Below are 22,681 nucleotides of genomic sequence, written 5' to 3' on the forward strand. Positions count from 1 at the left end.
CTCACAGGCTTCAACTTGATTACTATTCAAAGAGGCAGCCTCACAATGCTTACTCACTGTGGAAATGTGACCTAAATTCTGTCAGAGAAGCTGTGCTTTGAAGTTTGAAATTAGACCAGAGAACTTTTATTCTTCCTTTTAGAAGGAAGGGCTTTATCAAACACATTTTCCCCACTTAATTCTAAATATCAAAGCTTTTGAAGACTCAATTAGCCACATCTTGACTGTTGTCACAACACTGCTGGGGTCTTAGACTTAATAGAGGGTACAAGGGCCCCTGACATAAACAAGTTTCTGAAGTTGTTTAACACAGCAGCATATTTCATGTATGCACTCCTGCTTGTTTGTTAAGTGCTACTGCTGCTCTGTGAATGTCATAAAATGGCAACATAAACCGTGAAGTATTTTGTGGCTGGGAGCTGCATTAAACCAATTTGTTAAAGGTAGAGCCGGGCAGATGGATCTAAGCTCAGAAGGGTGAAAGGAAAGCCCAGCATGAATATTTTCATATGTTGTCTGTGCAAATAACTTTTTCTGAATTCTGTAGGTACATCAAAACCCATTTGAAAAACTTTTATATCAAAATAGGATAATCTTAAAATTCAATTCAAATTCAAAAATTTGAACTTATTAATCACAAAGGGAAATTAAATGTTGTTGTAACATATTAATTCTTTAAAGAATTATGTTGTATCTTTGGCAGATTTACTTCCATATGTGGAACTAAATCAGGTGCTTGTCCGATAGTTTTCAAAGCGTCTGAAGTCAAAAGAGTCTTGTCACATTTTAACAAACTTTTATGTTAATATCTCTGTCAATTAATAGTCTAAGAGAGGTGTGAACATATTAGATCAAAATAAATTATGAAAGAATTCCGAGCCAGTGATGTGTATCGTGTTGTAGTCAAGACCACCTAACCTGGGACCAAGACCTGGGTAAGAACAAGACGTTTAAGGGTCTGAAAACAAGTCAAAGGAAGGTTGAGACCAAGTCAAGACCAAGACCACCACACACTACATGACACAATAAAATGGGAAATACTGTATGATCAAAAATGAATCTGAAAGATTCTCATTCCCATAAAAACACATAGGTATTCAATAGTAAGAGCGGCTTCCCCCCCAATGTCATTATCAATTCAAATTCTTCTTTAGTCCCTTTTGCACTGCACAGCAGAATCCAGCCTAGGCAGTCCGGCTTAGCATTTTTGCTGCCAGTCAAGTCCGTTCACCTACGATACCGGCGATAGACGTCTCCAGGCTCAGATTAAACAAAAACATTCACAAACACGAAAGCTAGTAGCACTGCATTGCGAGCTCATGTATAAAGCGTGCGTACGCAAAAAAGATGTGCGGAGCAATTTTTTTACGCACAAGTCCGCACGTATAAAAATGAACTTTGCGTCAAAGTTTGCGTAAATATACTTTTTATGTGAACAATATCAAACTACAAAGCGTCAAAACTCACCTAAATACACTGAAATTTGATTGTTTGTTATTTAGATCAAGAAGCATCAAACCGAAGTTTTTTTTTAAATTATTTTATTGTGTCATGATGGGTGCGTTTTTCAAGCCCTCATGCAGAACACCACACAGGAGAGCAATGTGAAATAAAAGATAAATTTATTGAAAACACTGCTGGCAGGAATAGTTGGCTCGGGTCGGGTCCAGGGAGAGAGGCTGGTTCAGGGAATCAAACAGTTCACTAGAGAGGCAGAGGGAGGTGATGAGTTCAGGTTGTAGGAAATGACAATGTTAAGAGTGAAGGGGCAGATCTTACTTGTGATCGGCAGGTTAGAGAAGTGGGAGGGTAACTGCAGCGTCCGGGGTTTTAGTTCTCAGAGGTTCCAGGTGGTCGTCTTGTCTGACAGCGGGGATCCAGGAGGCAAAGGGAGTACGTCGGAGGGCGGACAGGTAGGCTCAGGATCAGCGGATGTAGAGGAGCCAGGAGGAAACACCTGGAGGCAGGAGAAGCAACAAAGAAAACGTTCACTAGGAGCAGATCAACAAGGCAAACCAGAAGCAAGCTTCTAGGGGCTCAGAGGTACCGTGACTGGCTAACACTCAGGCGCCGAAGGACTGGCAGTCAGCTCCTCTTGAACATCTCGCTGATAGCCAAACTCGCATCAGGTGTGGGATGACGTCATCCACGCCCTCCGACAAGGCGCCATCTAGTGGTGGAGAAAAACGAGTGCATGCACAAAAACTCCACAAAGGAGCTAAAAGACCCCGGAACATGACATATTGTTTAAAAGTAAACATGAAACTTTACCATTTTTCTTCATACAATAGCCTAGCGCGCACACAACATAAAGAAAATAAAAGTAAAAGGATGTGAAAACCTCACTCGAATGTAAATAGTACTTTTCCTCTGTTTTTGTCTCATAAAGATGTAACGCATCGGTCTGTGCGCCGAAGCGCATGGAATGCATCTATGGGGTAATTTCATTCTCACTAAAAAAAGAAAACAGGATTGGATCAGCAGATTAACCCCAAACAAGTTTGATTATTTTTAAAGTGATCAAGGTGTGCAGACAATCACACCTACTGTATATAAGTAGCTGCGCAAAGGTGTGCAGCTACTTGTATAGGCTCTGATGGAGAACATCATCAATGGAAGGATTCAGATGGAGTATGTGTTCATAGATCATATTGATCTGCTGGGAAATGTTGATGATGGTTTATTAGCGTTTAGATTGCCTAGAATGATCATCCTGGAGTTCTGAGCAAAACTTAAAGGAGCCGTGCGGTACCGGTACACCCCTGTCTACAGGTGTCACTCTGGAATGACAGAAGTCACTGGTAGCTCATGGGCTCTTTGCACCTCAGCTTCCGCGTTCGGGGAAAAGCGGCTCGATCTTTTCCGATTTATTGAAAAAGGCTCTTTACACTCGGTATTTGCAGGGCTTGTCCAAGGTAACAATTAATGATGAACATCGATCCCAAGCCCCAACAAGTAAGCTGAAGAAAGGTTTTAAGATGTTTGCCTCGTTATACACAGATACGAAGGTGAGTTTTACTTTCTTTAAACTTTGTGGCTAACATTAGCTTTAGCTTATGCCAGACATTGGTCTTGTAAAAATGTGCTATTTAAGTATCTAAACATTTTTCATCCATTCTAACGGACAATGTTTTTACCTTGTGTTCAAGTATATTACGTGATTTATTGTCGTTAGTGTCAGAGACCAAGTAACTGGGATTTTACGGTTCAGGCTTTTTGCTTCTGAAGCTTGAGGAACAACAAGCCCATAGCTTAACAGTAGAGCAGCTCTGGTGTCGGAGTTCTAGTTCAGCTGACTGTTCAGGTTCAGAGTTGTTGCTTTTAGAAAAATATGGCCGTGTTCCTTAAGGTCTCCGTGTTATTTCGCTTTATTAGTTTTGCATGCTTCTTGTGAAGCAGGACGGTGTTTACAGCGGTTTGTACAGGCAGATCAGTAACTCGGCTGTCTGGCTCTGGTCTGCTCTCTCGTTCCCATAAACTCTTTCAGGCTGAATACAGAAGTGATTCCATGGAAATAACACAGGGGGCTCCTTAACCGTCTTCTTTAGGCTGAAGAAGTTGATCCAGAGTGAAGTGAAGGCTGTAAACTTTGCTGTGCGGCGTTAGCTTTAACTGGTAGCGACGAATATTTACAAGCCACCGTCTTCTTAATTCAGGACAGCTTGGAAATCCATGAAAACTTAAAAGCCCATTATGTTAGGAAGACAGCAATGTTCACAGTATTGTTTTATTTGAGTCTGAAATAAGACTTTGTCTTTTCTAGCTGTCATGGTAACTCAAAGCTGAAAAAAGAGAGCCGCATTTGTGCATGCGGTTGTGACGTCAGCGCAGCAGGTGCAAAGAGCCCATTGCTTATGGAATCAGAAAGATTTTTTGCCTGTCAAATGTCACCAATTTTGATTGAGGTTTCATATATGTATTTACAGGATTATTTTCACACAATATATTTTACTTTAGATACATAATTACATTACATTTCAGATACATAATTTCCTTTTGCAAATGCATAAACACAAAGCTTTAAACTTTTATAGCCACTTGAAAGAAATTTCAACCGTGAATCAAATATAAACCGCAGGTGTGCTTTTATTTTGAAAGATGTTTGTAAAGGACGGCGCCGTGACGCCTTGTTCCATCGCGCACGTCAAAATTGAGTGCGGGCTGGCTTTACAGCGGTTATAAGATATTGTCATGGGACTTATGTACATATTTTTTAATTCCCTCAAACTTAAATTAAAAATACTAGACAATATTTTTATATTTTGATGAATTAAAATGAACCTACATAATATATGTTACATAGATTTGTATCTTCTCTCCAACAAATAAGCGCACACAAATCTATTTTGCTCAGGAGCTTATAATTCATGTGTTACGGTTTCATCCGGAAGTGTTGCACGCTGTCGGCTCTCCACTGACGGCCTGGAGTTCAACTTTTGCTTCCATATGGAGAACTTGTAGCCATTAACGTCTCAGTAAGCAGACTTCGAGGTTAACAGAGAACTGAGGACAGTGTGCTTATTTCAGTGATTCCCTCCGAGCAGAGACACAGCGAAGCGGCAGCAGAGCCCGGTCCCGCCCCCGCTGTCTGTCCGTCAGTGTCACCGTCACATACTCAGCGCTGTACAGCCGCGCGCTACTTCTAGCTCCCGAGTGCTTCTTTTTTTCCTCACTCCCACCCTTGCAGCTTCAGCACCACGACAATGTCCGAATACTTCAGCCTGTCGGACTGCGACATCATCGGCTTCGACCTGGATCACACGCTGTGCCGCTACCATCTGAAGGAGACCTCCAGGGTGAGTTCCGCTCTGCTGGTACATAACTGGACGGTGGCCGCGACGGTTCGACTTGTCCTCGCGCATTGTGCCGGAGAAATGCTCAGCGGTCAGTCTGCTCTGGCTCATGCCCAAAGAAAAGGCTGCTGGGAATGTGTGTCGGAGCGCTCTGTGCTTTGATGTGTGTGCGTGGTGAAGCGACACTGCCACTGCTGCAGTCACTTTGCGTGACTCACAGGTTGGAGCGTCGGCGTCTCGTGTATGGGTGACTTTGAATCCCCCTTAGGCCGAGCTGGAGCCCGATCCTAACCCTCTGCGATGAGGCGTTTGCTGATATTTTGAGTCCCGCAGAGAACAGCTGGAACATCGCAGGTTCTGTTGGTGGCCTGCGGTTTAACCAGGCCTGGGGTCCATTTTCACCCTGTTTCGCATAGTTTCTCGTGCATCTTGTTTGCATGCTCTGGAAACACAATAATGCCAAATAACAACCTTCTCAGCGGCATCCTTGTAAATATACCCAATGCACGTGAAATAGAATTTGTATGATGACTATGTTTCCCAAGAAAGGATCATATCGGTAATGACTCATACACTGTATGCAAGCTAAGAATGTTATAAGTAGGTCTGGACTGGAGTTATCATGTATTTACTTTGAGACTTCAGCATATTGTTTTGCTCTTTAAACCCTCACATGAACAACTTCTCGGATTCAGGAAGAGCAGTGTGGTTTTCATCCTGGTCGTGGAACACTGGACCAGCTCTACACCCTCAGTAGGGTCCTGGAGAGTGCATGGGAGTTCGCCCAACCGGTCTACATGTGACCGTGTCCCTCGGGGAAGCCTGTGGGGGTTCTCCGGGAGTATGGGATACCAGGCCCTTTGATATGGGCTCGTTTCCGGTGAGGGTTGGACTCTGCCCTTTGTCACCGATTCTGTTCATTACTTTCATGGACAGAATTTCTGGGCACAGCCAAGGTGTTGAGGGGATCCGTTTTGGTGGCCTCAGGATCGCATCGCTGCTTTTTGTGGATGATGTGGTCCTGTTGGCTTCATCAGGGCGTGATCTTCCTTGGATGTGCAGTTTCAACCTCGCAGAGCAACCCTCAGAGCAACCTGGGAGTTAAAAGTGGTTCTCCCACTCAGCTCTGTCAGACTAGCCAGCAGCAATTAGTAAACACCCAGTGGAACTGCTTCTGATGAGCTTATTACACAAGTTACTTCTCAGTGCAATGCTAGTAGAAACATTGTTAAAAGGTTAATAGAAGAGCATTGTTGTGATGTCTCTGTAACTGATGTTGCCCTGTCTGATCATTTTGCTGTTACGTTTGAAAGTACAGTCTCCATTAACTCTCTTAGCAAAACAGCTACTATCACATAGCATTCTTTTACAGAGAACACTGCAGAAACTTTTAATCAATTATAGTTCTCTTCCCCGCCTTCATTCTGTAACCTTGTAGATGAATTGGTAGATAACTTCCATTCTAAAATTTCAGATGTCATTGATTCCATTGCTCCCATTAAAGTGAAGATCATGGGTTTGTGTTGATGTTAGCAGTGTATGAGGAGCTTTCGACTAAACGGGAGACTAGTTCCTGTACTCCAAAAATATTCCACCACTTTTATTGTAAGGGTACGTCAAGACATGTTTCTAAAAACAAAAAAGGTAACAAAATACGCAAAGTAACTTTACAAAAGTGTCACCAAATAGTACACTAGTATGAAATAAATAAATGACAATAAAATCAATAAACTAATCTTGAAATAAATAAATAAACATAAAGGATAAAGGTACAAATAAGTTTTTTAAATAATTTGTTTCATTTCATGGTGTTATTGATGTATTTCATGAAATATTTATTTATTTATTTATTAATAACAGTATTTACTTATTTTGAATGAAAAGGTTCTCCATAGCAAAGCATTACTGTGCCCTCCTTTATGAGTGCTTTTCAAAAATAAAATTGCACCTCCTGTTCAGGTTTGATTTACACATTAAGTTGCTTTCCAACAGCTATTAAAGTTTAAGACTTCAAAGGAGGGTACATATTTGTATTACATTTATTTATTTCAAGACTGTGTTATCCACTTTCTGATTTTCTCCTTCCTGTGTTTACAGCTGATCTATGAGAGCTTTGCCAGGTATCTGGTGGAGCACAAGGGATATGACAAGGACCTCCTGAATCTGACTCCTGCTACCTGGGATTTCTGGTGAGTGTCCTGTTGCAGGAGGTTTTTAGCTTGCAGGGGAACCTGGCACACACGTATAGAAAACCAAATGGATTTCAAGATTACGGGTGCATTTCAGTTCATAGATTAACCACACAGAGTGGTATAGCCCAAGGATTCCTATTAACCACACAGAGTGGTATAGCCCAAGGATTCCTTTTAGTTATATTTAGGGATGCACAATATTTAGACACTAACATTGGTATCAGCCAATAGCAGTCCTTTTTTAATATATTTGTATAGGTCTGAAAAATAAAACTGGACTGATATTAACAACCGATATTTATTTCCATCTTGTTTCTTTTTGTTTCTGGAGGGAAAGGTAGAGGGTAGGTCATGTGGTATTTGTTTGGTCATGTGACAGTGATGCAGCAAACTATTGTGGGGAGTTTAGATGAAGCAGAGAAACAGTGGTGATGTCAGTGGAACATAATATACAATATCAACTATCGATATTGTATATCGTTGTTGTGCTGTGCATCGTAAATTAATACGATACGCAGCAATAACAGCTCAAAACAGCAATATTATTATTAGAAATGTTCATATTGGTGCATTCCTAGTTAAATTAAACGATTAAAATCTGAAGTTCTGTTACTCAAAAAATGTTAATATTATGTTAATTTTGATTCAGTTTTTCTGTATTGCAGCAGTTCACAATATAAATATATATACTTAATTTACTTGTTGCAAAATATTGTTTCAAAATTAGCTTCATGTAGCACTGAGGATTAAATATAATTTCTTAATGTATAATTATTTTTACGTCTTTCATACTGCTGTTAATTGATATGTATTACTGGATTGGACAGCACCTATTAGTTGCTATGTGATGCATTGTGTCCAGAAAACCATTCTATTCAATGCAGGACGAGCAGAAATTTGTCACGAAAATATTAGTAGCGCCATCATATATTATCGATATACTGTATCTATTAAATAAGATTTAAAATAAAGCTGAGAAAACTGATGTTTGAGACATAATTCTCCGTGATACAAACCTATAAACAGTTTGGTTTCTGTTAGTTCTGTCAAGATGCAAGAAAGGGCAAATTTCTCTTATATTGGTCAATCATTTTATTTTAAATATGCTGTAGGAGCCATAGTTTGATGACTGTTATAAATATCGAATACTTTTGTCACTTGTTTAACTTTTAGGAATTGCAGCAGCTGCAGTACGCCACAATAAAGGTACAATAAAGCTGGTAAACAGGTGAAGAACAAAACTAGATAATACCACTTCTATTTTGCTTTTCCTCGCTCTGTGTCTGCATTACCCTACATGCGGATCCGTTGCCATGGCAACCCACAGACAACAGCTCAATGAGCAGATAAAGCGGAGATTTCGTTCAATCCTATCAGGGGAATCAACACCAAAAACAAACATTTCCCACACAAAAAAGTAAGCAAAAACACCAATACAGAACATCTAGTCTGTCACAATATGCTGTCAGGCTTGATGTCTGTATTGCGATTATTAATATATTTTCGCCTGAACACAGGGGCGGTTGATTAGCTGATTTAAACACCTGCTCTACTGATGACTTGGTGTGCAGGTTGTCTCCTTTTAGAACCAAAACACACCGAACTGTGCAGCACATGTTAAGGTTATCAAAGTCAATAGCAGGCTAGCAACAGTTAGGCTAGCATAACTTACTCACTGCTCACTTTTTCAATATTTTCTCTAAATTAAAACTTTTTCCTCACCTGTTAAATGTGAAACCCTTGAACCTTGTTATCTATGGTTGTCATAGGGTTGAATTAACCGCAAAATATTGCGTCCTTTTTTAAGATTCTTTGCGTGATTGTAGTATTTTCCTGACCACCGATATTCCTGACTTAATGGAAATCAATGGCGTGTGTGGCACACGATAAGTCCCATAATGTCTAATCCAGTAATTTATATCCATCCATATACACTGCTCAAAAAAATAAAGGGAACACTTAAACAGGTGTTTAACATTTAAAGTGTTCCCTTTATTTTTTTGAGCAGTATATATAAATGCTGCTGTCTTGCTCTGTCCTTCTCTGGCACGCCCATTTAGCAGTAGGTGTCAGGTTACATTGTGTTGTATTCAATGTCGGAAAAAAGAGATTCATGCGCTTACTGTCCGATTTGCCATAACTATTTATTGAATTCATTGTCGCCAGCTGGGGTGGCAACAGGGGTGGCAAGGCTCTCAGTTGGGGTGGTAACTGCCACCCCAGTAGATCCGCCCCTGCTTAAAGCTTTTCTGTTGCAATTGTCTGAACAGTCGCACAAAAAATTAGCCAATAACAAAATTTAGGTGACTTACTCAAAGATACTCAATTTTTTCCCCACATTTGGAGCCAGATGATGAAAATGCTCATCTTTGCCACATATGAAAATTATGTTGCTAACCAAAGTAAGATGTATGGAATGGTTCATATAGTTTTCATTACCATCTGTGAAAAATATTTCTTTTAGTTCTTTTACTTGTTGTTGAAGATATTTTTAAATAATGTGCTGACAACTTTTTTTTTTAATTGGAACTATAAAGAATAGGGTGAATACACACATCCCATCAGTATCTATCACATCTACTGATGCCAAAGTAAAACCAATCCACTTTATGAGTATAGTTTGGTTTCTATTCAGACTATTATGTAGTCTGAGGTGTAAGCAAATTTACTGCTATTCAGTAAATTTGCTTACAATTTAGTCTTATAATAAATAATGGCGATAATTAACATTATTTGATAAAAGAATAAAAAAATAATCATTAAGTCTCCTGAACATAAAGCAGCGTGGAATATTAATATATCTGTTCAACACCTGCAAAATGCTCATATAATCTTGCACAATAACCAAACTTCCTACAAATAGCAACACACTACTGACTATAAGATGGCTGTTTGATCATCTCATAGACGACCTGGCAGCCATCTATTAGAAGATGCTTTTATGGCAGCTTTTTCTGACAGATCCCTTCATATGTCCAGACAGCAGCATTGAAAATCTTTTTATTTGCTCCCAGTTTGTCTGTGTGTGTTTTTGATTCTTGCAGAATCCTGACTGTAGTTATCCGAGTGTTCAGCTATTTTTGTGTCCTTGTATTATTTTTGTTCATTTCTTGTAAAACCAGACCACTAACTGTTTTTCTATTGTAAAAATCATATTAATAAATCAAAAATGCAAAAATATTGAAAGATGTTCATAGTAATGAGTTAAAACCTTAAATCTTAGCTTCATCTTATTTTTAAATTTCCATTTTGTTTCCAGTTTTAAGGGGTTGGTGGTGGATCTGGAGGATGGAAACATTGTGAAGTTGGCTGAAGATGGCACTGTTTTAAGGTATGCTTATTTGTCATAAAATGTATGCATATATCCCAGTTAATTTTGAAAAGTATTTCTGGATGTTTCTTGCTTGAATAGGGCAACACATGGAACCAACAACCTCAGCACAGAAGAACTCATGAAACATTATGGGCCAAAACGGGAGTGGAAGCACTTCAACAGCCTAAACACATCCTTCACAAGATCAGGTGGGATGGTTATGTCGTAATTTATCTTTGAAAGAAGTTCCATCAGTATGTGACCCACAGCTTTCCTGTCAAACCTTAGATGTTCTATGTTTCACCTCAGTCATAGACTCTTCTGCTTCCACAAGCTTGTCTTCAACCAAACCAGGAGATGCTCCTGCTCCCTTTTCCTCCCCCTCCCACTTTTCTGTGTGTAGAAGTCAGGTGAAGCAGCGGCTGGAGGCTGAGCTAGAATAAGTCTGCAGGTCCAGATAGTGTCAGCCCAAGAGTCCTGAAGGCCTGTGCAGAGCAGCTCTATGGGACTATGCAGCACCTCGGTTTAACCCAAGACAAGGTATTGGTGTTGTGGGAGACATGCTGCCTAGTTCCAGTACGGAAGAAAACTCACCCATCAGTCGTCAATGACTATAGACCTGTTGTCCTGACATCCTACATCATAAAGGTCCTGGAGAGGCTCCTGTTGGCCCACCTGAGTAAGAATTTCAGGACCCCTGCAGTTTGCATATTGTTGTGGAGTTAGAGTTGAAGACACTATCATGCACCTGCTTCAAGAAACTCACTTTCACTTGGGCAAAGCACGGAGCACTGTGAGGATCATGTTCTTTGATTTCACCAGTGCATTTAACACAATTCAGCCTGATCTGCTCTGTGAGAAAATCCAGAAAACACAGGTGGAGGCCTCAACAATCACCTGGATCTATGACTACCTCATAAACAGACCACAGATTGTGAGCCGGAAGGACTGTGTATCTAACAAGGTGGTCTGCAACACAGGAGCACCAGAGGGCACTGTGCTCTCACAATTCCTTTTCACTTTAGACTTCCAGCACAGTCCAACTCAGATGACTCTGTAGTTGTCGGTTGTATCAGAGATGGACAAGAAGCTGAGTACAGAGAGCTGTTGGACCACTTTGTGTCATGGTGTGGGAAAAATCGTCTTATCTTGAATGTAAACAAAACAAAGGAGAAGATTGTAGATTTCAGGAGAAACGGTGTTGGATCAAACCCTATTCCGTCATGGGAGAAGAAGTGGAGGTAGTTAAGGAATATAAATACCTCGGAGTTCATCTGGACAACAGACTGGACTGGAGACATAACAATGAGCCGTTGAAAGAAGGGACAGAGGAGACTTTACTTCTTGAGGAAGCTAAGATCCTTCAAGGTTTGCAGCAAGATGCTGCAGATGTTCTATCAGTCTGTTGTTGAAAGCATCATCCCTTCTTCATCTGTTGGGGCAGCAGCATCAGAACCAGGGACCTAAATAGGCTCAACAACCTGATAAAAAAGACTGGTTCTGTTCTGGGGACGAATGTAGAACCTGTGTAGATAACTATGCAAAAAAGGATTCGTCATAAAATCAAGAAAATTCTGGACAACCCTGACCATCCTCTTCATGAGACCATCTTGAGAAAACAGAATGTCTGCAGTCAGAGGCGTCTTCAAATTACCTGTAATAAAGACTGCTACAAGATATCTTTCCTGCCAACAGCCATTACTATTTACATCAACTCTTTGAAAAATTTGAATTAATATGAGTTACAACAACATTTAATTTCCCTTTGGGGTAAAGTATTTTTGAATGAATTTGAATTGAATAAGTTTAACTGTTATGTGTATTTTTTGCAGCAAAATACTACTTCTATGACAATTACTTTGATCTTCCGGGGGCTCTGCTCTGCGGAAAAGTTGTGGACATGTTACACAAGGTAATATGTGTTTTAATAACTATAGTGATTTATATCTGTAGATCCATTTTTAAGAACAAATCTGAATAGTTTTGTATCAACCCAATTTTTTTTCCCATTTTTAACAGCGGGGAAATGAGGTGAACTCCAACTTTTGGAAAGACATGTTGGCTGCCATTGACCACAATTACAATACATCTGCCTTCAAAGGTACCTAGTTTATCTTAAATATGCTCATAGTTCAATTAATGACTCTGACAAAAGATGAAACAAACTCAAAGATATTTTTCAAAGTCGTACTTTTATTCCATGTTTTTCTCAGTAAGTGGTACATAACTTAACACATCCAATGGGATATAGTTACAAAAAAAGCAGTTTGAAATTCTCCTCCAATGTTCTGTTTGTAGTCACAGTGCTGGTGTAAATGTGCTGATCTTTTATAACATATATTAGATCAGTTTTGCATAGTTTTGTTTGTAAATTTAAAGGAAATCCTTAAACAAACAGGAATAATAAAACAAACACAAATAAAAAAGTATCTGTAAATGTTCCAGGTAACTGTAGGGCACCACTTAAGAAATCTTCCAATATCATTCTATGTTTTTGTTTCATTTCTAAGGCATAGAGTGAATGGGGAGCAAGGATAAATTTGAGGCCTAAATTTTTTAGAAAAATGGTATCTCGGTTCATTGATTAATTTTAACCCTTGTCACTTTGAGTGAGGTTGGTAAATGGTAAAACAGATTCACAATCTTTATTTCAATTTGTGTAAATTAATCTATTTCTCTGAGCAGTTTAATGTTTTTTGTAAGGTGTTGAGGTTTACAGGGATTCATTAAATCACGTTGAGGCAATCAAGAACCCAGAGAACCCACAGTGAACATTGTCAGCAGCAAATATACCATTGCTTTCCTCATCGGGAACTTGAACATAGACTCTGTCCCCTGGGTGCAGCATAAAAACAGCACTGCCTGCCATCTGATCCAAGAAGCCCTTGTTGTATTCATCATAAATGAAAACCGAAGGCTCCTCATTTTTGTAGAGGGCCACCAATGCATTTGCACCATTAACATGCACGTGGAAGCTAAAATAGTAAAGACCTGGGATCTGACAGGTGAACACACCGCTGTGGGGGTCATAGTGGTTCTCTCCATTATAAAGAACCTGATTGAAAGCAATAGGGGTTCCAGCAGGGGGGTAGGCCATGGTCAGCACAGCACTAAAGGCAGACATGGGAGCCTTCATCACTTCATGAGGCATCATAACCTCATGGGACTTGATTGGCATGCTCTTTTCATGGTGGTACATCATCTCTCCTGGGGGACCAGGTGGACCAGGAGGACCAGCAGGACCAGGGAGACCATCATGGCCTCTCTGACCTGGAGGTCCTGGGGGACCCATGGGACCAGAAATTCCCTTAGCTGTCAGGCCTGCTGGACCAGGTGGACCTGGGAGACCTGGGTGTCCCTTAAGTCCAGAGGGGCCTGATGGACCAGGGGGCCCAACTGGTCCTGATTCTCCTGGCAGTCCAGGTTCACCACTTTTACCTGGTGCTCCTGGGGCCCCTGTGTGTCCTTTAAGTCCAGGTGCACCATTTGAACCAGGACTTCCTGGAGGGCCACCATGGCCTTGTGAACCCTTTGGACCCTGTGCTCCATTATGGCCTGGAACTCCTGCGGGACCTACTGCACCAGGAACACCTGGTTTTCCAGTAAAGCCTTGTGCTCCCTGCTCACCCTTGGATCCTCTTGGGCCTGGTGCACCAACCATACCAATATCACCTTTGGGTCCTACTGGGCCTGACTCACCCTGAAATCCTCTTGCACCCTGTGGACCAGCTGGGCCTATAGGACCGGGAGCACCTGGTTGACCAGTAAATCCAGTTGGGCCTGGTTCTCCTTTCTGACCAGTGGTTCCTGGACTTCCTGGAGTTCCTCTGGATCCTGGTATTCCGGGTTCACCAGTCTTACCAACACCTGGCATGCCAGGGGAGCCTGGTTGACCAGCAGGTCCCTGTGGACCTCTGGATCCCATAGGCCCAGGTGTACCTGGGGTACCATTCTGGCCTGGTTTTCCTGGTGCTCCTACACCTGGAGGTCCAGTGTGACCCTTAAGACCTGGCAAACCCATTGGCCCAGGGGCACCATCCCTTCCTGGCGTTCCAGCCTTTCCAGGTTCTCCTGGATAGCCAGGGGAACCAGGCTTGCCAACTCCAGGTTTGCCAGGCATGCCAGATGGGCCCATTGGCCCAGTTCCACCTGGTGGACCCTGGACCCCAGGAACACCAATGCCTCTCTCTCCTTTTGGACCATGAAGACCAGGGATACCAGGATGCCCCTTCAAACCAGGTTCTCCTCTGTGACCCATTGGACCCTGAAGCCCTGCTGGTCCAGGTTTTCCAGCGGCTGAAAGTCCAGCAGGTCCAGGGGTTCCAGGTATACCAGGGGCACCTCTTGGTCCCATTGGTCCAGTAGCACCGTTTAATCCTCTTTCACCAGGTCCACCAGGGATTCCTGGTTTTCCAGGAGCACCTGGGGTACCAGGTTTGCCAGCCTGAGAGAGGCCAGAGGCTCCAGGTGGTCCTGGTGGGCCCCGAGGTCCAGTGTGTCCAACACCCCTTTCTCCAGGAGGTCCAGATGGTCCCATTGGTCCTGGCTCACCTGGGGGTCCTGGAGGACCTTGTGGTCCTGCAACAGCTAAAGAATAGAAGAAAAACAACAAAGCATTAGTCTGGTGGTACACCAGTTCTTCCTGTTTTGGTTTTATCCTCTGAATATTTCGTGCAATATTTCGTTGCACGGAATAAAAATGGTAATAAAAGCATCACCAACCACTTTATCTAAAGAATTAATCAGGTCAAATGCAGATATATTTTGCGGGTGTTTTCATATGTCGAAACCTTTGACTTTTCATGAAAGATGTAAAATACTAACAACTACGGCACATCTTGAGTAAACCACCACTCCCTATGATTATGGAGTGGGTTGTGATGATGCCTGTGTTTTTTCCCTATCCCACAACCTTCATAGCTGGTAAAGCTGATATGTACACACCAACCAGCTCACATGTTCTTGTCTATTGCACCTCCATGTGCTTGCACTGTAGGGCACTCTTTCATTTTCTACACTGAAAATATAGCTACTTTTCCTCATCACCAGCATCACTTGTTTACAGTTCTCACCATGAGTCGCAGGTACATGCAATAAGCTCACACATCTAATATTGTCCTCTAAATTGTTTACCATAAAACTGAAAATCATAATGTGACGGATTTTATTCTCTTTCTATTTTCTGTTTAAATATATGAGCTCAATTTCTAAACAAGTGAGATCTTGGGAGCTAAAGATAAAAAGTACCCAATTAATCCTGTGCAACATTGGTTCAATTAAAATAAAATATTTTACCCCTTAAATATATAAAAGGTTAAAAAGGAATTAAGTGTTTGTTGGATTAAAAGGACAATGCCCTACTCTGACTTTAAAACTACTATGCCAATAAGCTTTAAGATTTGGATAGGTAACAGTCTGCATTCATGAAAACTGTTAAAATATTCTATTTATCAATAAATCAGAATTGGCAGAAAAGGGTTTGTCGTTGTGGTAAAGAGTCTTTTGAAACAGTGTTTAGTGAAGAAATCACTCTGACAGGGCTGTCATTTTCCAGCCACATGACGACTGCTGCCTGAATCCTCTCAGAAGATGTTTATGCCAGAAGCGGAGCTCTTGGCAGGCAGTAATACCACAAACTGAAGGTGATGATACTGGCCCCAGTGGCTGTCCTGGACTTGGAACTTTACTCATTGGGAACAATGACTACTCTCCTGTGTACTTTGTGTCTGGCCTTTGTGTCTCAGCTGATTTGCCGTAGTTGCAAACAATTCTGATTTAAAGCAAGATGAAACATGTATTAGACTCAACTTATGAAATCATTTCTTTAATTTTGTGGTGGGATTTGGAGACCTTGAGACATTTGGGTGGAGCAGGCCTGCATCTGTTTTGTCGATTGGTCTAGTCCAAGCCCTCATTCTTTATTTGCAGTTATGTTCTCCTAGAGACTTACAGTCATACCACATCAACAGCTCTGTAAGTGCTCAACACAACTTTTGAATCATTAACTTGAGTAATAAAATATATTATTAGACATCTAACAAGCAGTTGCGTCATAGCGACTGATGCTTTGTTCTTTTGTTCTTTATTTTATTGCTTTACCAAAAACGACAGCTCCCTTGTTGTCAGTCTTTTTATTCTTAGCACAAAATCTCTCTAACAGCCGTAACCCCACCTAGCAGGTGTAACACAGGAGCTGAGTTGATCTGCTAGGTGGGCCTTAATAACGTAGGGTGGCACAGACATGTAGGAGCCAACAGTTTGACTCTGTGTGAATGGGAGGTGTTTTACTGAAAGCTAATCGTGCTAGGGGCGATGGTATTAATGAGGATAATGATTTGATTTTACAGCTTAATGAGAACTTCTATGGACGAGAAGTGCTTTTTCTGGGTTTGGTTGGGTTATTTAGGAGATTTATAAGAGTTTAAGAAGTTAGGGTCTGAATTACACTTTACAGTTTAACTCGCATTAATGTAGCTGCACTGATTAGTCCAGCCATAAGGTGCTTTCATAAAGACCTAGTGGACTACTTGGGCTTTGGTCTTCCATGCTTTTAGTGGAGAGAAGAAGCTTAAGTTCTTCAGTGAACTTTCTGAAGACATATTTAGAACTACTTGCTCACAAGTTCGTCATTCCTAACTTTTCTTTTCTTAATGCTTCTACTTGATTTGATTTGCCGGACCCAGCATGGAGTCGATGGAGCCTGAAACCAGCTCAGAGTCACTTGCATTGTCCACTAAGCTTGACCTGAGATGACTCATCGATGAACCTTTCTTTTGCAACAGACTTATTGATTTGTTGATTGTAGCAATATCATAGCAATACCATCCACCCACCAGCCATTTCAAGGATTACAGTGTGATAAACTTCTGCAAGGGTAAATGAAAAGTGCAAGGCTTGAAGTGACTCACAGTGACTCTTCACGGGGTATGGGACCTTTGTCACTTTTGGCGCGTAGTATCTCTCGGGGGTTCCCTCGGCCAAAGCCAGGAGGACAAAAAGGAGGCTTGTTACCCTCAAGTCCATCTTGTGAAGCTAAACCTGAACATACAAACAGGAGAGAAAGTAAACAAATTAGATGTGTGTTGATTTCTGCTGCATTTTTCATGTTTTATCTCAATCAGCATAGATAGACTTATAACTTGTAACAGCAGTGTTAAAGATGCTCCCCAAACAATGGCAAGAAGTCCACATCAGGTATTTCATAAACCAGTCAAACCTCGAAAATGTGACTCTGTTTGAGCTCTGAAAATGTTATTAATGTTGCCTTCTGGCTGATGCTGAGCACATATGTCAGCAAGCATTGAACAGTAATGCTTCTACTTCTGTAAATTCAAACTAATGCTTCATCAAACATACTCTACCTCCAACCATGAGCCCTCCCTGGGTTCAGAGCCAGACTGCAACTGGGAGTCTCCCTCACCATCATGCAATGACCCAAAATCAAGGTCAACTTACCGTGAAGGTTTACGCTCCAAAGAAACAAGTAGTGGGGTGGGGTATATGGGTGTCAGGAGGCTCCTGTCCCTGCACGGTACTTGTATATCCTTAGACGTAGAGTGGGTCTGCCAGTGTGAGTGGCAGCTGCTGCTTCCCAACACGTTGGCCTCAAGGTTTTTATACTGAGCTGCTCTCCAGCATCATGGAATCATCTACCTCACATGGAAGACCCTCCCTGCTCTGATGTCATCTTTAATGATGGGTGCCATGTCCCAAAGAGGCCTGTCACTTCAGAGTGACGGTTCTCCCTCTCTCCCATCTTCCCTCCCTCCTTTCTCTGCCTGCTGGCTGGTTCTCTCTGCCTGTGTGGAGTAGCAGAGGGGAGATTCTCCCTCTGGATGACTTGATCTCTGCAACTGTTCATCATTAGCACTACTGAAGCATTAATGTGCTTTCAGTCTCATTTGACTGGTTGTCCACATCAGATCCAGGCTTCATTAAATCCCTCTATTTGCAGGTTTAGTGGGGGGCTTTTTCCTTCTAAATGCACAAATAGTTTTATTTTTGTTGTGTAAAAACAGGCCCTTTTTGACCAAGTGGTCTGTCTCAGGATGTGTTTCTGGAAAATTAAAGGCTGTGAGAGTCTGACACTGTTTTCCTCTTGTCTGAAGACACTGCAGGATAAAACCCACAGTAAACATCTTTTCCCACATACTATTTTTTCTAGCTTTGCTTTAATCACATATTTTGACCTGTAATTTAAAAAATTGATCTTTCTAGCTGTGCTTGCAGAGACAATCGAATGATCTATATACAGGCTTGAATTTCACATCAAAAGGCCTGCTTTGCTGTGCGAGTCCTAGGCTGAGCAGCAGGATGCAGGGAAGAACAGTTCACCGTTCAGACACTAGGAGGCAGAAGTGAGGTTTTGTCAGATTCTCCTCTGCTTCATCCTGACGACAAATAGAAGTGTAGCTCACAAAGGCTTCTGAATATCTCTTTACATGAAATTAGATCTTAAACATATAATAAAAGAGCAAAAAAAACAAAACTAAAAGAAATTTAAGAAGCAGGATTTTTGCTAGATAATTTTAAGCTCTGTGTACATCTGTGGTATCGATGCAGTAAGCTGCTTCAAGCAAAAGTGTATTTATGGCTTTAAGAATCAGATCAGATGATGAAACTGAATTGGCTCTGCTGTATTTTCTGTGGCTCTTTTGATTTCCTGTCAGCTCAGTCACTATGTCCCGGTCCCAATACTCACACTGCACTCTACACCCCTTTATAAAGTGTGGACTCAAAGGGCACATTAGGGTTTGAGTGTGCTGGTTACAAGCATGCAAAAATTTGACAATTGTGACAGTAAATGGTAAAATGGACTGAACTTATAAAGCGCTTTTCCAGTCGTTTTGACCACTCAAAGCGCTTTACACTAGAGTCACATTCACCCAGTCGCACTCACAAACACACACACATTTATACACTGATACGCAGATCGGTAGGCAATTTGGGGTTAAATGCCTTGCCCAGAGGCACATTGACATGTGGAAGCTGGAATCGTACCTACAATCTTCTGATCACAAAACGACTACTCTACCAAAGAGCCACCGTCGCCCACAGTACGCTCTCTGTCGTAACTTTGACATCCCAAATAGCGGGACTGGTCACTGTTTGTGCTGCCAAAAAGTACAACTACAATAATAAAAAACAACCAAATCAATTTTAAATATACAGTATAGGTATTTTTGCGTTCCAAAGTTATTGCTGGAGATATTTGAGTATCCAAATGTATTTCTTTCTGACTTGTTGAATAGAGTAGAGTGAAACAAAAATTATTTAAATACTTTATGTCTGAAAACAATTTTTTTTCTCTTCTGTGACAGGCACAATTTGCTCTGTAAACATTGTTATATTTTCAAAATGGCAAAAAAAAATACACATTAAAATGTGCTAATTTACAATTTAAAAATATTAAAGAAAATTCTCCCTGCAATTTGACAGCTGTATCCCCATGATACAGCTGTTACGCAAAAGAAAAAAAATAAACATCTTTTATGTGGCTAAAAGTTAGTTTGATATAAGGTTGAGCTAATGTACTAACAAAGATCAAGTAAAGAACAAACATATAAAAAATAGAAACAAAGACCTGATGCTACATTGTGAAAAATAAAAGGACTAATGGAATTAAAATGTCCTTCTTCAAAGAAACTATGAATGTTGTGACTTACAGACCAATAATGTTACAAGAAATTCATAAGGAAGACTGACATCAGTTTTAATCCCCTCTACCTGGAGAAGTAAACATTTGTTTAAAAATCATGACGATATCTCTAAAGAAAATAAGAACCAGATACCTTTCTATTCCACTCCCACAAAAACTGAAGATATTAATTTTATAATTATGTATGAAGTACAAAATAAATATAAATTCCTGTGTGATTTGTGGCAGGAATTTTGAGACAATGCACATTTTTTCAATTGCAACTTTATGTTTTTAGAAAGATTTTCAAAAGTGAATATTGTACAAGAAATGTATTCCATCTTTAAGTTTTATTATAATAAAATTTGCTTTTCCTAACAGGGGATGAAGAGTTAAATTATGATATTAGCGATCTAATCCTCTGGCTAAGTTTCAATTCACAAATATCACTTTCTAAAAATCACCTCCATTTTTAAGTGAAATAATTGTATTTAAGATTTTGCTTAAACTTTGCAACATCACAAAACCCAATCTTTATATTGGTAGCTTTGAAATAGATTTGAAATTCATCTTGCATTTGTAACATTTTGTTTAACTTTCCTCAGTTAGTTTGTGACTATACTTTTTTCTGCTCAGTTTATCATATGAAACTGTTTTGTTACTAATGTGTGCCTTGTCATACTATTTTCTTTGAAATTTCTATAAAGATGGAAGAGAAACAACAAAACATTTCCATAATTCTGCCTTTTAACTCAAAATGTCACATGCAGGATTAAATTGTGGATAATACACTTTGCCCAAGTCCGCATGGATGCGAGCTTAGCATAAACACGGGAACCCAAAAGGAGCAAGGCGGATGTAGGGAATTAGGATACACTATGCTCTCAAACCCTTCAACATGAATACGCATTTGAAGGACACAAGGGCAGAACAAGGGCCAATGTCCTCCTCAGTGGAGCGTAAAGAACCAGGAAGGAAGGAAAAACTAAAACATGCTTGCTACCGATAACACCATTTATCAACTATTCACTGTTATAACTTAAGCTCATATCACACCACCACGTAGGTTTTTTTATTATTAAACTAAGTTATATTTGCTTCCTAGAAAATGTAATTGTCTATAAAAAAGGACTTTGTGGCCATAACATTTCTGTGATAAGGCTCATTCAATTATAGAGAAGATTTCTGACTTTACCCTCAAAACATAAAAGAAGGTGGTGCAAGACTGTTCAGAGTATGTAGGCGTATTCATGGAAAGTTGAGCGGATGGAAAAAAGTTTACTTGGCTGTCGTTCCTCTGCCTAAATCTCCCAGAATGTCATTTGGTACTGGATTGAAGTTCAGTGAAATTATTCAACGTTCTATTCGACACATCGCAATATATATTGTTGATTTATTCCCCAGCCCTAGTCATTACGTTAGAGTATCTAAAATAAGTAATTTGTCTGTTAAAACAAAATCAGAAATTCTCATTAATTAGGTTAAAATCTCATCTCATATTCTTTGTATGTATCGTCTGGTCTGACACCAATGACCAGTAACTGTGTATAAATTACTTAGACTGCATTTCGTGACATGATTTGTGGCTAATAGATTATTACCAAACTAATAGATGGGTTATTGCTCATCTGCATTGTGTAAAAGTCAGAACTGGCCCAAATCTACTTTTGGAAGCCTTTTCCTCTTCTTAACTTCATAAATTAATCTGCTAAATTAATTTGGCACCCGCAGATGAACACTTACTGAGCTGTACGGCATCCTTGGTAAACTCTCAGAATGAAATGACAGAGTAGGCTGGCGGGTGGAGTCGACATTTAACAAGTTTCTCAGCTGCAGATACAGCACCACTTCTCACCATGAAAGTGGCTGTGACCGCAGTGTGGCATCAGCAGGTTTTATTTCCCCCAGGCGTTTCTTTTTTTTAAAAACATCTGTTCTTGGTATGTCCGAATTATTACCTCTGCATCTATATCTGCCTATCGTGAGGTTTAATGTAAACGGATACTTAGTTTCACATACCGTTTTTGGGTTAGCGCTTGCTTTTCATGGCAAAATACAGTCGGTGCACATAAACATGTAATTAGGGCCGGAGATGAACCATGCAGAATGTTTCTCTGACACAGGGTGATGTGGATGCTCCAAGCCTCCACCTCCTGGTGTGGGTCGGGCTGGGTGGTATTCCTGGGAAGGGTCCACCGCTCTAACCATTGTTTTGCTCCTCCAAACAGCTGAACATGCTGCAGTGTTACTACAGACGTGACATAATGCTCCTTCAGACACTTTAATGAACCGCTTTAATTGAACTTGTGTTGCAAGATGCCCAGCCTCTGTTTTCTGCACTACATGTAAAATATTCATCAAATGTCTTTTCCATGTGTAGCAAATGACTAAACATGACCATCTATCTGCATTTTAATACCATAGCATAATGTTTTCATTTAAACATGAAGGCCTTTTTCTAGTGTTTTTACACTTTTGCTAAAAGAGGTATATAGTGGATTACTACACCTGCCAAAGTATGTCTTCATGACAACTATTCATGCTGTTCTCCTCCTCATTTTGTGGTCATACTTGTGATTTATTTTGCCTGTTGTGACTTTCTCACCACTTTTTGAGTGGGACTTGTCTTGAAATTGTGGCCTTCACAGGACTGCAGACAGTCTCATGTGAACAACTACATATGATGAAATTTGTGTCATGTCGGATTGTAAAATCACGGGTGGTCTTATAAGTGTGCTTTTTTATC

The 22,681-nt window shown here is 40.5% G+C and overlaps 2 protein-coding genes and 1 long non-coding RNA gene across 3 annotated transcripts in view; 1 reads left to right on the plus strand and 2 right to left on the minus strand.

The window, feature by feature from the left end:
• Nucleotides 1-1,605: 1,605 nt before the first annotated feature.
• On the minus strand, nucleotides 1,606-2,835 carry LOC114158296 (uncharacterized). The gene is made up of 2 exons (XR_003598383.1): nucleotides 1,780-2,835; nucleotides 1,606-1,704 (listed from the first exon to the last, which is right to left on the minus strand). It is a non-coding gene; the product is annotated as an uncharacterized LOC114158296 (long non-coding RNA).
• A 1,204-nt stretch (nucleotides 2,836-4,039) lies between these two features.
• Nucleotides 4,040-22,681, plus strand: part of nt5dc1 (5'-nucleotidase domain containing 1) — a 121,888-nt gene continuing 103,246 nt past the window's right edge. The window contains exons 1-6 of the mRNA XM_028040080.1: nucleotides 4,040-4,796; nucleotides 6,891-6,982; nucleotides 10,245-10,316; nucleotides 10,398-10,507; nucleotides 12,131-12,210; nucleotides 12,318-12,399. Coding sequence (XP_027895881.1) covers nucleotides 4,704-4,796; nucleotides 6,891-6,982; nucleotides 10,245-10,316; nucleotides 10,398-10,507; nucleotides 12,131-12,210; nucleotides 12,318-12,399 — 529 coding nt within the window. The 5' untranslated portion in view covers nucleotides 4,040-4,703. The remainder of the gene's footprint in view (nucleotides 4,797-6,890; nucleotides 6,983-10,244; nucleotides 10,317-10,397; nucleotides 10,508-12,130; nucleotides 12,211-12,317; nucleotides 12,400-22,681) is intronic.
• Nucleotides 12,472-17,903, minus strand: col10a1b (collagen, type X, alpha 1b). Its single transcript, XM_028040079.1, has 3 exons — nucleotides 17,754-17,903; nucleotides 17,207-17,336; nucleotides 12,472-14,885 (listed from the first exon to the last, which is right to left on the minus strand). Exons 2-3 carry the CDS (start codon nucleotides 17,319-17,321, stop codon nucleotides 13,030-13,032), a joined length of 1,971 nt encoding a protein of 656 aa, XP_027895880.1. The 5' UTR covers nucleotides 17,322-17,336; nucleotides 17,754-17,903; the 3' UTR covers nucleotides 12,472-13,029.

This window comes from Xiphophorus couchianus, chromosome 15, assembly GCF_001444195.1.
Source record: "Xiphophorus couchianus chromosome 15, X_couchianus-1.0, whole genome shotgun sequence".
In the NCBI taxonomy this organism is placed as follows: Eukaryota; Metazoa; Chordata; class Actinopteri; order Cyprinodontiformes; family Poeciliidae; genus Xiphophorus; species Xiphophorus couchianus.

Coding starts and splice junctions, on each gene's coding strand:
- col10a1b (XM_028040079.1), bottom strand. CDS start 17,321: ATGGACTTGAGGGTAACAAGCCTCCTTTTTGTCCTCCTGGCTTTGGCC. Junction 14,886..17,206: donor ATACCCCGTGAAGAGTCACT/GTGAGTCACTTC, acceptor TCTATTCTTTAG/CTGTTGCAGGACCACAAGGT.